Genomic DNA, 15,472 nt, shown 5'->3' on the forward strand with positions numbered 1-15,472 from the left:
TACAAGCCCAGAAATGCCAGGGAGCCAAGGAATGCCCGGGGCTGCTGACAAGGAAGAAATTGCCTTGGTTGAAACCCTGAATTGAAATTTCAGCCTCCAGAACTATGAGAAAATGAATTTCCTTTCATTTAAAGACACCCACTTGTGGTATTTGTGTAACAGCAGCATTAGGTAACTGAGACAGGTCCCTACATCATTTCCTCCTTTACAACTGGATGGCAAGTCTTTGGGCTTAGCTGTCCTACATGGACGGGGTATCTGCTCCATGCAAAGCCTCTCTGAGCTAGTCCACTAGGCTTAGCTCCTGAATCTTAAACTGGAGCTGCATACGTTTAGCAAAATCTCTCTTCCCCCTCCCCCAAATTTTGTTTTCAAATCTTTTTGTTTGTTTGTTTGTTTGCCCGCTCTCTCTCCCTCAGGACAGAAAGCCTCATGTCCCACCATGGAGGTGAGAGGTTGCAGTGAGACCTGATCCAAGGGGGAATTGAAGTTCATCTGTTCCCTATCTGCAGTGTGTTATCCTTACCTAGGTCTTTTGAGAAGTGCCCTGTTCCCACACTCTCTGAGCCCCTGACTCCTTCCCTGTCGGCCTCCCTGTGCATTTTTGTTTTTTCTCATTCACTGCTCAGTCATTCGGCTGTTCACTGATTTACTCGTTTTTATTGATTTACTCATCCCTTTAAGCAATTAAAATTTTTTTTCCTACTGTGGGCCGAGCATTGTGCTCAGAGAGGGGTTTCAATGGTGACTAAGAAGCTCAGAGTCTGATGCAAATGAGGAATGAACCAATGACGAGCAATGGGCCACCGTGCAGCCCTGTGCCTGTTTCCTAGGGCTGCTGCGACAAAGCACCACAAACCGGTGCCTTTACAGAACAGAAATTTATTGTCTCAAACTTGTGGAGGCTAGGAGTGCGAGGTGGGGTGTCGGCAGTGTTGATTGCTCCCGAGTGCTCTGAGAGAGGAACTGTTCCATGCCCGTAGCGGCTCCCATTGTCCTTGTGTTCCTTGGCTTGTAGCTGCAGCTGCCTCCATCCTCACATGGCTGTCATTCCTCTGTCTTTCTGTCTCTGTATCTCTCCTCTTTTATAAGGACGCTCAGATTGGATTAGGACCCACCCTATTCCAGCATGACCTTATGTTAACTGGTAACATCTTCAAAGACCCTATTTCCAAATAAACTCACCTTCACAAGTACGGGGTTAGGACTTAAACATACCTTTTTGTGGACACAATTCAGTCCATAACAGCCGCCATCTCTGAAAGAGAAAAAACTGTGTAATTTTATTTAGTATAAACCGAGTCACTCTAAAATGCACTCAGAGAGCTCGCCATGCAAAGCTAATTTGCAATGGCTGGCTTTATAAAAAGAAAATAGTATCTCTTTGTAATGTTAATGTCTTCCAACTTGACTTCCAAAGTGGGTTAGAATAGGACTTACCATTTTCTGAGCATGAAGGTGCCCTAACTTTAGTGACGCCAGTGTTCCCATTGCAGGACTGACTCCCGGGTTCCCCATCTCTGGGCGGAGTGGTCAAGGGCTGATAAGGCCCACTGTGCTCTGTGATGCAGTTTAGGCACTGAATGGGCCCAGTTAAACTCTTTTGTAAAAGGAGTTGATCCTCCCAGGGAATAGCCAAGGACAGCATAAGTTACCTTCTCCAGCTCCTCATGACCTCAGGATACCATTTAGCTTTAAGATAGTTGATCAAGAAAGAAGGCAGGTTTTGGAACTTGTAGATTTAGGTTTAGAAGAATTCTGCAGAACGAACAAATCTGTCTCAGAAGAAGTACAGCTAGAATGCTCCTTAGAAGTGAGGATGGCGACACTTTATCTCACATACTTTGCTCCTGTTATCAGGAGGGACCAGTCCCTGAAGAAGAATATCATGCTTGGTAAAGTAGAAGGTCAGCAAAAAAGAGGAAGACTCTCAACAAGATGGATTGACACAGTGGCTGCAACAATGGGCACAAGCATAACGATTGTAAGGATGGCTCAGGACTGGGCAGTGTTTCGTTCTGTTGTACATGGGGTCGCTTTGGGTCAGAAGCAACTCGATGGCACCTACCAACAATACCAGCGTGAGTCAGCATGAGTTAGCAACAATCATCCAACCAAAATAAGCCAGCTTAACATTCAGTGACCCAACTTTCCCAAAAAAGGGCAAGATACACCCTCACCTAAACTATAAAAGGCCTCACTGTAACTCAAGCCCCTTGTCTCTTGCCACTTTTGGCCTGGATGTTCCCTGTTTGCCGGAATAGCTAATAAAATGTCCTACAGTCCCTTTGGTAGCAAAAAAAAAAAAAAAAGAATTCTGCTGTGTTCAAGCTGTGTGGCCTTGGGCAAGTTAGTTAAGTGCTCTGAGTCTTGGTTTCCTCATTTGTAAAATGTTATTGTTAGCTGCCTCGAGTCAGCTCCAACTCAGGTACAACAGAGCAAAACATTGTCCAGTCCTCTGCCATCTTCATGATTGTCAGTGTGCTAGAGTCCATTGTTGTGGCCAGCCTAGGGGGCTCATCTTCCAGCACTGTATCAGACAATTTTCTATGGTGATCCATAGGGTTTTCATTGGCTGATTTTCAGAAGCAGATCTCCAGGTCTTTCTTCCTAGTCTCTCTTAGTCTGGAAGCTGAGCTAAAACCTAAAATGGGTGACCTTGCTGGTATTTGAAATTTGGTGTGCCACAGCTTCCAGCATCACAGCAAAGTGTAAGTCACCACAGAAGTACCAAGCGACAGACAGGTGGTGGATTTGTAAAATGGGCTAATAATTCCAGTAGCAGCAGCTGTTTACACTTGATCCAGTTGTAAGGATTAAATGAGTCAACGTGTGGGAAAGGACTGTGTAAAATACCAAGTATGATACAGATGTTGTTTTTAATATTATTTAGCCACAAGCTTCCTAGGAAATCCTGTCAGGGAGCTCCACAGACCTCGAGGCTGAGGAGACAGAAGAGAGGAACAGCCTATCCTAGTCTCTTCCCTGCTTGGTGTTAGGAATAAAGATGAGGTCTCAGATCCAGCCTACTCCAAGGGAGGCGTAGATGTGCAAGAAAGTCCCCAACACGGAGGAACTTCCAAGGCTCCTGGCTGCTTGGCATCAAGGAACCCTGCTCCCAATTAAGGAAGGAGGATGTGTGGGAAGAGGCCATGGCTGCGAGCAAAGAAGAATGAATGTTTATTTACTCTTGCTTGTGATTTTACAGAATTGCAGTTCTAACAACTAGAAGTGTTCTTAAAGTCATACGGTGTGGCTTCTACTGAGGAATGTGAAGGTTTTCTTCTTGGAGAAATCAGCCCGGGACCGAGCAGGGGTGGGAGCTTTTCATCTTGCCCAATGTCTAGGGGTGGGCCTGGCATAGGCAAGGGGGTTGATGGAGGCTGCCGTTCTTTGGGCGGGGAGGTTGACTGTGGAAAGCAGAGTTAAGTGCTGAGGAGGTTAGGGGACAGGTGGGAGGGGATTAGTGGCCTTTGAGCTCGCATGGAGGGCCAGAACAGGCAAGGCAGCCCCGTCTGCTTGACTTCTCTGTCCAGGTTCAGGCCAGGGCTGGTGTCTCAGGGACCAGGCTGTGGTCACAATGGTGAGTGAGGCTTCCCTGGGCTGCAGGGCTTGGAGTAAAGTGAGCAGACATCCTGGTTTCAGGGAAGGGGTTGCTAGAAGTAGAGGGGTGGGCAGAGCACAGAAATGTCTGAAGTGTCAAGTGTGTGGAAGCAGAGGACAAGGAAGGCTCTGCGAGGGTGAGCACTCTCAGGACCTGGGAGACAGTGGGTCTAGCAGAGCCCGAAGACATCTGTGTGGACCCCCTACCAGGGATTCAGGAACCTTTTTTGAGGATGCCATGGGCTGTGAAGGAGTCTTTGGGTGGTGCAGTGGTTAAGTGCTTAGCTACTAACCGAAAAGTTGGTGGTTCAAATCTATTCAGAGGCACGTTGGAAGAAAGGCCTGGAGATCTACTTTTGAAAGGTCACAACCATTGACCTTTTTGTAGAGCACAGTTCTACTCTGACAGACATAGGGTCACGATGAGTTGAAATTGACTCCATGGCAACTCGTTTGGCTTTGGCTATATGAGTTGGGACAGAGTCTAGTGTCATCTGTCAGCAGTTTGACACTTGGCACCAGGTGAGAACCGAGGGGTGGCAGCGTCTGGGACATGGAAGCCTCTGGAAAGATACCCTGGGCTGAGGGCACATTGGGCTTTGAGCCACATCTTAGGGGGTAGCTCTGGATTGTCAGGTAGAGGCAGAGCCTGAGATGGACCCTCCCCATAGCAGCAGGACCTTAGTTCTGCCGCATTTGTGTGTGTGTGTGTGTGTGTGTGTGTGTGTGTGTGTGTGCATGCACAAGAATGCCCCAGGCCCACCCCAGACACAGTTGTGAATAAGATTTTCACTTCCCATTTGGCTGAGCTACCAGAGGGCCTCTTCCAGTGAGGGGGCAGTGAGAGATGATAAAAATACCTAAAACACCTAGCATTGTCAAGTGCTTAGTCTGTGTTTTTTTTTTTTTAATGTACTATTCTAAGCTCCTTAGATGCATTAACTCATTTATTCTCACACCAGCCCTCACCATAGGGCACAGACACAGGTGTATGCAGGAGCACACAGCAGCAGAAACCCACACCTGGGTGCACAGTTACACCTTTGTATACAAAAACACACAGCTGCATAGTCACAGATGCCAGTACACACACAGAGTTACTTAAACACAGATGCAGACTAACGCACACACAGAGAGACTTTCATGGACACCTTGACTCTTAGGGCAGGGATGGGACTTGGGGAAAGGAACTTAGAAAGGTGTGGAGATGCCAATGAAGGTAACTTGGCTACCTTCACAGGCTTCATAGTCTTGAATCTACATAATTTTACAGGTACGGAAAAAGAGGCTCAAAGAGGTGAAGTGACTTGTCCAAGGTCACACAGCCACTAAAGGGCAGACCTGGGATTCAGGAGGCAGTCAGGCTCCTGAAGCACCGGTCAAAAAGGCTGTGAGTCCTGCTGAAGAGGAGCTTTCTGGGTGGCATTAGATGTGTCCCCCTCAGCTCGATTCCAGCCAGCCTTGGGCAGCTGTGAGTCAGGCCAGCGGTGGGTTGGAACAGCCCAGCCCTGTCTGACGATCTAGACAAGTGAATCAGAAGCTGAGCTGGGAAGCGGCTTGTTGTGTGGCTGCCCCCAGTGCTGAGCCCCTCTCTTCTCTCCCCAGGGCCTGTACCCACAGAGAGCCACAAGGATGCCATACCAGCAGGCTGTGCACCCCCAACTGGGGTGCTACTCCCGACAGGTGAGTCAGTGACCTCCCCACCTCAGTCTCAGCTCTCTGAAGGCCTTTGTGTCAGGGGGACATTGGCCCCCTCATCTTTGAACAGCTGGTTACCAGCCATACTTTCTGTCCAACATTTGACCACAGAATATGGACACATGTACCATCATCCATGGGAAGGCAAGAGCCGACATCCCCACGTGATAATAACAGCTGGCACTTACAGAGCCTGTACCATGTTCCAAGAACTTCTCTAAGGCCTCTTTACCTGCATTTACTAACCCAACCCCGTCAGTCACCCTGTGCTATCGGTAACAGATAAGGAAACTGAGCACAGAGAGATTAAGTAACTTGCCAAGGTCGTAAAGTTAACACGTAAGTTAGCTTCTGTTCTGGCAGCAAATGACCTCACTATCTCAGGGACTTTCAGCAATAAATGCTAATTTCCTGTCCACAAGTATAGATGGTTTGGCTGTGGACCACACTGGTTTTGCTGGGCTAGGTTGTGGGTTGGGTTCAGGCCTGTTCCTCATACCACTCCTTCAAGGACCCAGGCTGAAGGCACAGCAGCTCTTGTTCCTTGCATGGTGGATGTCGGGAGCGCAAAAAGGCAGCAAAAACATCCAATGCCTTTTAAATACACCTAAAATACAACGAACAAATTTTTAGCCTAAGTATATCCCAAATATTGCATGAGACACACTTATGCTAAAAAGTTAATTTGTATGTCTGAAATTCATATTTAACTGTTGTTCTGCGTTTTCATTTGCTAAATCTGGCAACCCTACTCTCAGGATGGGAGGGGGGTGAATTTCTACTGGACGATAGCACAATTGCAGAATTGGGGTTTGACCTCGGGCGGCCTGGCCTCAGAGCCCATGCTCCCAAACACCACACTTTACAACCTTTTATATGCACGGTTCAGTGGTAGAGTTCTCACCTTCCATAGGGGAGGTCTGGGTTCGGTTCCCAGCCAATGCATCTCCGGCACAGCCACCACCCGTCTGTCAGTGGAGGCTTCCTTGTTGCTATGATGCTGAACAGTTTCAGCAAAGCTTCCAGACTAATAAGGACTAGAAAGAAAGGCCTGGAGATCTCCTACAGAAAATCAGCCAATGAAAGCCCAAGGGATCACAATAGTCCAATCTGCAACTGATCATGGGCACGGCGCAGGACTGAGCAGCATTTCCTCCCATTGTGCGTGGGGTCTCCATGAGCCAGAGGCCAACTGGACTGCAGCTAACACAATAACGATAAAAAGAAAAATGCAGTCTACGAATAAAGATGCAGAGACAAAAATACAAGCACACACACTTGCACAGACAGATACAAATACACAAACAGCAACACAAATACTCTCAACGTGCGTGTGCATGGACAAACACACACACACAGAAGCACATCCAGAGATACTGATTATCTTGGGACAGGGAGAAGGGAGTTTAGAGTGGGTATAGAGGGTGCCAAAGACCGATTTGCCACCTGCATGGGCTGGCCTGCACTCCCACACACACTTGGCCAGACACACATACACCCAACCTTACAGACTCCTCGGCCTCTCCTCTCTCCCCAGGGAGCCTCGCCCTTTCTCTGCAGACTGCACCTTGACCTGAAAGAGGTTAGAACCTTCCCGTTGGTCCCTGAGAGTAGAGATGGGCCCATAAGATGCAGGTTACTTCATCACCTGGGCCAGCACTGTGTGTCAGCAGTAGGAGCCTCTTGTGTCCTCAGAGGAAGTAAAGATAAGAGACAGTCTAGCTCAAGGAATCTCGGCCACGTCACCTCCACACCATAAACAGGATACTGTCCATCTGGTTCTAAAGAGAGCACTTTGAGGCAGCTATGTGTGCGTGCATGTATTTGAGAAAGTCACGTAAGAACTTAGTAAACAAACAAACAAAAAACTTGGAGGCAATAGTGGTTACCGGTTTCTTAGGTATCCTTCCTGTGACACCTATTTTAGAGATAATTTTGTACAAACGTTGGCATTCTGAGCACACTGTTGTATACACTGGTTTTGTCAGTGAAGAGTGTACCTTGGAGATGGTCCCAGATCAGGATCACAGAGCTCTGTTTTATGGTTTTTACCAGTTACATGGAGTTAGGGGCACATTTTTGTACAAAGCTTCGATAAGCTCTAGGACCCACATCTTCTCGTACATGTCAGTTTCCTCCCAAGTTCATGCCCTTCCCACCACCGGGAAGAGCAGGCGTAATTCCTGTGAGCAGAATCTGCCTGCCGTGCTGACTCACATGCGTCTGTCCTGGGAGGGCCTTCCTGAGTCTCTCTGTGAGCTCTTCGCACGTTTGAGCTTCAGCTTGTAATCTTGAGGGTGGGGTGTCCATGTCCAGCATCACCAGGCCCTACATCTCCACTAGGAAAAAGGTAGAAAGGACCAGAGAGGCATGCAGTCTTCTAGAGGATGCACAGCCGAGAGGTGCTGGGGACAGGCTCTGGGCTCACACCACAGGGGTTCCAGTCACAGCTTGGACACTTGAAACCCTTAATAAGCAATTCACTTAACTTCTCCAAACTTCGGTTTTCTCATCCGTAAAATGGGACTAATAATAGTCCTACCTCACAGGGCTGTTTGGAGTTTAAATGAGAGAATCCATAGCAAGGGCCTGGCACACCGTAAGCACTCAATAAATACTAGCCTTTGTTATTTTTTTATTAGATAAGGATAACAGGGTAAGAGAGGGCTTCAGAGTGCTTAATCCTCCAGCAGCTTTGACCTCAGACTCCTGCTATTAAAGTGGGAATCCAGATGCTTCTTCAGTTTTGGTTGAACCTTCCCTCAGTATGGGATGATAGATGTCAGCTCCATACAAGGACAGGATTTCTTGTGCTTGGAGCTACCAATAGTGGAATACAGCACCCATGATGTAATGAGCTCCCCATTAGCTTAGGTGTGCAAGCGGATACTTAGTGGTCTATTCCTCCCTTCTCTCTTTCCCTCTCCCTCTCTACCTTTCTCCTTCCTTCCTTCCATTCCTCTCTTTTCCTATCTTGTGTTCATTCATTTGACATATGTTTATTGAGCAGCTACGGTGTGCCAGGCACTGATCCAGGACTAGGATATATCAGGAAATCAGACAGACGAGGCTCCTGCCTTGTGGGCCTGTGGTAATGGGAGTGCCAGTCTTGGTGGGAGTTGGAGCCATGTAGTCTCAGAAACCCTACCGAGTTCCTGTATTTCTTTAGGGTTTAAACTGAACTCCATTGCAGCTTTTTGCCCTTCCTCCTAGACTTACCTTGTCTAATACAGTTTTTTTTTTTTGCCACTAGCCACATGTGGCTTTTTAATTTTAAATTAAAATCCTTTCATTAAAATTTAGTAAAACTAAAAATTCAGTTCCTCGGTTACACCTGCCACATTTCAAGTGCTAAATAGCCACATGTGGCTAATGGTTATTGTATTGGGCAGTGCAGATATAGAACATTTCACCATCTCAGGGATTTCCTTGGGTTTGGACTCTGTTGAGATCCTGAGATAGTAGCCAGTGTTTCCCCACTTTTTAGAGAAGCTAAAGGCCTTAAAAATAAACAAGGGATTTTGGAGTGGTTACTGGCAGAGGGCAAGGTAAAGTAGGGGGATAGGAGTAATTTTTATTTGCTATTTATTATTTATTATATGCCAGTCTCTTTACTTATATCAACTCACTCAATTCCCATATAACGTATATATGGTGTCTGCCCATTTTACAAATGAGGAAACTGAGGCTCAGATAAATTAAGTAAATCGCTAGGCTCATATCTAGAAGCTGAACCTTGTGCTTTTTCCATTCTAACATGCCGCCTTCTCCGTACCCCACACTGACTGGAGGCACAGGGGCTGAGGGGTAGGGTTGGGGCTAGGTTTAGGGCTGGGGAATAGTAATGTTTAGAAGCAGAGGTCTCCACAGGATCTAGCCCTTCTCTCCCTCTGACCTGCAGGTGACGCCGTATAACCCACAGCAGATGGGACAGCAGATTTTCCGATCTTCCTACACTACCCCCCTGCTGAGCTATGTTCCCTTCATCCAGCCCAACTATTCATACCCTCAGAGGACTCCTCCAAAGCTGTCCACCAACCCCCGAGACCCTTCTCCCATGGCAGGAGATGGGCCGCAGTACCTCTTCCCCCAAGCCTACGGGTGAGTCTTCGGCCCATACTAGAAGCCCAGCCAGTACCCAGAAAGCTGCCGGACAGGGGAGGGGAGCGCGGCGGGCTTCCTTAGTGCTTTCTTGGTACGCGTGTTCCGAGGGGAGGGTCCTGTGCCTGTGAATCCTGGGAGGGGCCTTTTGTGGAGGTGAGCAGAGCGTGGAGCCTTGGTGGGCTCCCTTTGTATGTCCAGTTAAGGGCTGGGTCCTGCAGTCTGGTCACAGAAATGCAGGTGCACAGCCACTGTGGAACAGCCACACTGCGCCATAGCAGGGGCAGCCGTGGAACGTGATGGTGTACCTTTACCCATCTGCTTGGTCTGCAACAGGACATGGCCAGACAGGACCAGGTAGTCTTCTTACAGCTCTCTCCCCTTTTACTGCACCCGGAGCTCCTTGCCAGGGTGATCTCCCGAACATCCCATTGACTTCATGACACGCCCTGCGGAAGGGCCTTGGACTGCTTCTCAGGGCTGCTTACGCTTTTCCACCCAAATCCCCCAAACAGCAGAGGAGAGGGACTCATACTCTCTGGGAGGGCCTGAGGGCTCAGCAGCAAACAGCCAACACAAAACGCAACCTTTCAGCTGACAACTCCACCCAAGTTTTGCATGCTATTCAGTAATAAATCCATGCTTGTTTTCATATAACAATAAAGAGCTGCTTATCCCCACCTACCAAATCTCCAACTAATAGTTCCAAGAGGCAGTGCTGTCATTCCTGTGAATCCAGTCTCTCAGGCACACCCTGAGAATGTGTGCCCAGCTGGAGAAGCTCAGTTTATAGGATCAGAGCCAAGTCCGCTACCCCGACATCCCATCATATACCTTCACTGCAGTGTCTACTGGGTCTCCCCAAACTCTCCCTTTAAATCAGTGTTTCCCAAAATGCCTTGTTAAAAGGGATGCATGCTAGAAAGAGATTTCCATAATCAGATATATTTGGGAAAAGCTGTGGGAAACAAATATAAATAGATTTCTTAACTGTTGAAATTCTCAGATCATTTAATTTCCTAGGGTGTATAGAGAATCTTCAAGAGGGTGGTCGATAGTGTTATTTGAATGTGAAACTCACAACCTCTTTTGTCTCTTTTTTTTGTCCCTCCTTCCTTCCTCTCTTCCTCCCTTCTTTTCTTCTTCCCTCTCTCCATTGTTCCTTCCCTCCCTAGTTGAGGTATTAGACTTGGCCCTGAAAAAGGTGAAAAAATAAGACTGGAAAAGGGAGGCTGAGGTAGGATTGTCAACGGCCTCAGATTGCCGGGCCTGGGGATCCAAGGAAGATTTGTACACATCCGAGTGAATTGACTGGAGGGAAGAGAAACAGAAGCCAGAGAGGGAGTGGTCTGGAGGTGACCTTAGGAGGCTGTATGAGTGCTTACTTAACACAGGGTCGCTATAAGCTGGAACCAACTTGATGGCAGTAGGTTTGGGTTTTGTTTTATGAGTGTTTATCACCTCTCTGGAGGTGAGAATAGATGATGAGACCGCAGAGGGAAGGAGAGTAGAGGGATCAAGAGAGACTACCTGTTGGCCCGCTAATTTCCAGTGTTCCCTGGTGTGACTCTGGGCTCAGGGTAAGAGAAACGCATATTGGGAGCAGAGGGCTGGGACCGGCCTGTGTGAGAAGTACTGGAGAGCCTGGGGAGAGGAGAGATGGGGCAGCACAGACAGGGAGAGCAGCAGTCAGCAGGGGAGAGCGGTGCCCTGGGAGCCTACAGAGATGAGGAAAGTGAAGTCAGTACAGGGAGACAAGGAGGTTCGTGTCCCCTAAAGAGATGATTCATTTAAAAACTATAATTGAGCACCTTCTATATGCCTGGCACTATTCTAGGCACTGGGGATAATGGGGTGAACAAGACAGATAATGTTTTTACTCCCTCAAGGAGACTACATTAGACAATAAAGAGATAAACAAGCAAACACCACCAAGAGCTCTGAGGAAAAATTTGGCGAGGCAAAAGAAGAGAGAATGAAGAAATGTCTTTTGAGCCAGGTTCTAAATGAAGTGAGAGAATAAGCCATGCACATGTATGGGTAGAAGGAATAGAAAGTACAAAGGCCTCAAGACGGAAACATGTAGCTGGAGCACAAAGAGTGATGGGGAGATAGTGGTTGGAATTGAAATCAGAAAGGTAGCCAGGGAGGGACAAAGTGGGGCCTGGTAGGCATGGTAAGGGTTTGAGTTTTATTTTAAGAGCAGTGGGAAGCTGTTAAGGCTTTTGAACTGGTGAGGCCATGATCTGGTTTTCTACTTAAAAAAAATCACCTTGGCCAATGTGTGAAGAATGAAATATAGGGATAAGAGTTGATGCAGGAGAGCAAGTTGTTGTTGTTGTTAGTTGCTGTTGAGTCAGCTCCAACTCATGGTGATCTGACATTCAACAGAATGAAATGTTGCACGGTCCTCCACCACCTTCATGATTGCTGGTATGCTTGCATCTATTGTTGTAGCCACTGTGTGTTTTGGGAGCCTTCCAACTTATTAGGCTCATCTTCCAACACTGTGTCAAACAATATTCTTTGTAATCCGTAGGGTTTTCATTGACCTTCCTAGTCTGTCTTAGCCCAGAAGCTCTGCTGAAACCTGCCACCATGGGTGACCCTCCTGGTATTTGAAATACCGGTGGCAGAGCTTCCAGCATCACAGCAACACTCAAGCCACCACAGTATGACAACCTGACAGATCTTTTTCTACTAAAAAGATCATCCTGGGTAATGTGTGAAGAATGGACTATAAGGGTAAGAGTGGGTACAGGAGAACAGGTTAGGGAGCTTTTATAGTTGTCCAAGCAAGAGATGGTGGCTTAGACTGGGGTGATGGCTGTGGAGAAGGAGACAAGTGAAAAGATTTGAGATGTTCTTGGTAAAATTGCTGGGACTTGATGATAGAGGGGAAGTGGGGTGAGAAAAAGAGAGGAGTCAAGCATGATTCTTAGGTTTGTTTTTTTTTTTTTTTACTTGAGCAACTGGGTGAATGGTAATACCAAAACATTAAGATCAGGATGACTAGAGGAAGAAGCTGGGTATCAGTTCTGTTTTCAGTTTTGGACGTGTGAAATTTGAGACGCTTGTTAGATATGTGAGTGAGGCTGTTGATAGGCAGATGGATATACAATTCTGGGGCTCAGGGGAGAGGTTGGACTGCTAATATGAATATGGGATCCATTAGCATATAGATGGTATTTAAAAAGCCATAGGTTGCGGTGAGATTGCCCAGGGAGTGAGTGTATACAGAGAAGAGATGAGGCCCAAGGACTGAGCCCTGGGGCTTCCAGCATTGAGAGATTGTGGGGTATGGTTATGGAGAAGCTATCAAAAGAGCTGAGAAGGAATAGCTAGTGAGGTGGGAGAGAAAATTGAAGAGTGTAGGGCGCAGGAAGCTAAATGAAGAACGTTCTTCCTGGAGGAGTGAGGAAGGGGTCGGTAAGAGATGAGAAGAAACCTGGGCGCTATAGGGTGGAGTGCAGGGAGCAGTGTGCACAGTGTATTGGGGGTTACCAGTGGTGCTGGATGGAACGAGGTCTAGGAGAGGCTGCCCTGAATGGGAAAGGACACGTGGGCCTCAGAGAATAGTTAAGTCTGGGAGACAAGGAAAGTCAGCTCCTCCTCTGGATCAGGAAAAAATGAGGTTTAATCAAGAGGCTAAACTGTATCAAGTGGGAGTGGAAGGAGCAGGTGGCCTCCATGATCTCAGGGAAGAAGGAGGAGAGCCGTGACTTCCCTCTGCTGAGCTGATTTGCACATATTCTTCAGGATAGGATAACCATACTATTTATCTTCCAAGCAATAATAATTTTGAGAGTTAATAGAGGCACTAATAATTATTATACTAGAAATACCAGCAAAGGGACTGTCCTAGGCAAGCCAAGAGGTATGGCTACTATACTCAGGGGACTCAAGTTTCTCTTCCTCTGCCTCCAAGAAGCTTTCCTTGATAATTCCAGTTCACATGATTGCCCCTCTTCCTGTCCCCCTAATGCACGTCTGTCCAGACCATGTCCTTGACAGTTGATTTGATCAGAAGTTCTCAACCTGGAAGGCCTAGATATATGGGGTATAGCAATCAGATATGAAGTGTGTAATGAGTAATTTTTTACTGATAATTGTTAATGCTAAAGCATGGGTCTTGGCCTTTATTTTACAAATCAGAGTAGCATCCAGGAGATTCCTATAATAACTTTACTTTCAATCATTTAGGTTCCAATATGATTTTTGACAGAAAAAGGGGTGAAGTTACTGCTGATATTAACTAATTATTAGGCATCTACCTCGTGCCACTTGTCTGCTAACCAAAAGATTGGAGGTTCGAGTCCACCCAGGGACACCTTGAAAGAAAGGCCTGGTGATCTATTTCCAAAAAAATCAGCCATCGAAAACACTATGGAGCACAGTTCTACTCTGACACACATGGGGTTCTCATGAATTTGAGTCAACTCAACAGGATCTAGTTTGGTTTTACCTCATGCCAAGTCCTGGCCTGTGTGCTAGGTGTAAAATGGTGAATAATCCAGACAATGTCGCTACCATCATGGAACTTATTTTAGTACGCAGGGAATCAGACATAACTGAAAGCCTAGCTTGTCCATGGAACCTCACAGCAAGAGGCAGATACTATTGACAGCTAAGGCACTATAAATTTATGTGGTGGTTTACTTCCATTGCTTTTGCTCCCTCCCCGCTCCTATTTTTTTTTTTTTGGTGTTATCAATTCATGGGAGGATGCCATGAACGTGAATATCTTCTGTAATATACATCTGCCCAACTGAAAAATGATTGAGAATCCCGGGATTAGACTAAATCCAGACATTTGCTCTGCTGCAATTTGTATCGAGCTCTGTTCCCATTGATTCAAAGTACCCTAGCAGATGGGTGAAGAAATTGCAATGGGAACCCAGAAGCAAGAGCACCAGTTCCATCTGGAGAGGTCAGGGAAGGCTTCACAGAAGAGATGGCTTTTGAACTCTATTTTGAAGTGTGAATAAGAGTGTACCAGGGAGAAAAAGTAGAACTATATGTGCTTCTGCTCTTAGAGGCTGAGGCTCAAGTCTTCTTGGCGCTTCTTTCCCTGAAGGTCTAGCAAAGAATCAGGTCTCTCAATGATGCCTTCATGCTCACATCTTGGACTGAAATGAAGTGCCTGATTTAGCTTGGTGCTGATAAGGAGAGGAGGCACCCCAGGATTGTGCAAACTTCAAGGTCAATGCTGGGGCCTGGCTCTGTTCTCTGATGTTGTGGAATCTCTGAGGAACACACCTGGTCCTCTACAGCAGGTAGAGAGAGTATAGGCACTCAGGAAAGGTGTTCAGACCCAGAGAAGCCCTCTCTCTTGTGGTCCTTGTCATGGCGAGAGTACAGGCCTCATAGAAATGTTCTTTATAGACCATCAGGGATTTCCCCATTTAAGTAAGTGGCAGAAGAAGCTCTTTATTGTCTCCTAATTATATCATTTTAATATTTTATTTTCCAAGAACCAAAGCTTTTTTATTATGCCAAAGCTTTTAGCCTCCAAGCCTGTTATGAGATTCATAGTCTTTGACAGCCACAAAAATTAATATGTAGTTTTCTCTAATATCACTGATAACATCAGGGGTTTTATCAGAGCATTCATACTTTCTCTCTTCCAGGTTCAGCTCAACGTCTGGTGGGCCACTGATGAACAGCCCCTATTTTTCCTCCCGTGGGAATGGCATAAATTTTTAGATTTCCTTTTCTTCTCCCTCCTTAGCCCTGACCCAAAGGGCTAAGTGCTCTGGAATTCTGGATTCTGCCACAGCTTGGTATGAAGTTTGGAAAGCCAAGGTTCCGACCAGGTCACTGACAGAAAACAGCAAGGCCAGACTCATCGACTGACCAACACCTACACACACTCACCCTCACACCAGCACCAACCATGCATACACGCCCTTCGTCTTCATACTCACTTGCTCAAGCACATATGCACCTGTATTTAGCTAACATGAGTGATTTTTGTTTCTGTTGTTGTTGGTAACATAGAAATAAGACATTTAATTTTAGAAAGTTTGTATTTTATGATAAAAGTATGAGCTGCTTGAAATGGGGTGTG

General features: G+C 46.7%; 1 protein-coding gene across 1 annotated transcript in view; it reads left to right on the top strand.

Annotated features, from left to right (window-relative positions):
* Positions 1-15,108, top strand: part of C3H1orf94 (chromosome 3 C1orf94 homolog) — a 42,245-nt gene extending 27,137 nt beyond the window's left edge. The window contains exons 5-7 of the mRNA XM_003415480.3: positions 5,209-5,286; positions 9,203-9,402; positions 15,033-15,108. Of these exons, the coding sequence (XP_003415528.2) occupies positions 5,209-5,286; positions 9,203-9,402; positions 15,033-15,108 (354 nt within the window). The remainder of the gene's footprint in view (positions 1-5,208; positions 5,287-9,202; positions 9,403-15,032) is intronic.
* The last annotated feature ends 364 nt before the right edge of the window (positions 15,109-15,472 follow it).

Source organism: Loxodonta africana, chromosome 3, assembly GCF_030014295.1.
Source record: "Loxodonta africana isolate mLoxAfr1 chromosome 3, mLoxAfr1.hap2, whole genome shotgun sequence".
NCBI classification, from domain to species: domain Eukaryota; kingdom Metazoa; phylum Chordata; class Mammalia; order Proboscidea; family Elephantidae; genus Loxodonta; species Loxodonta africana.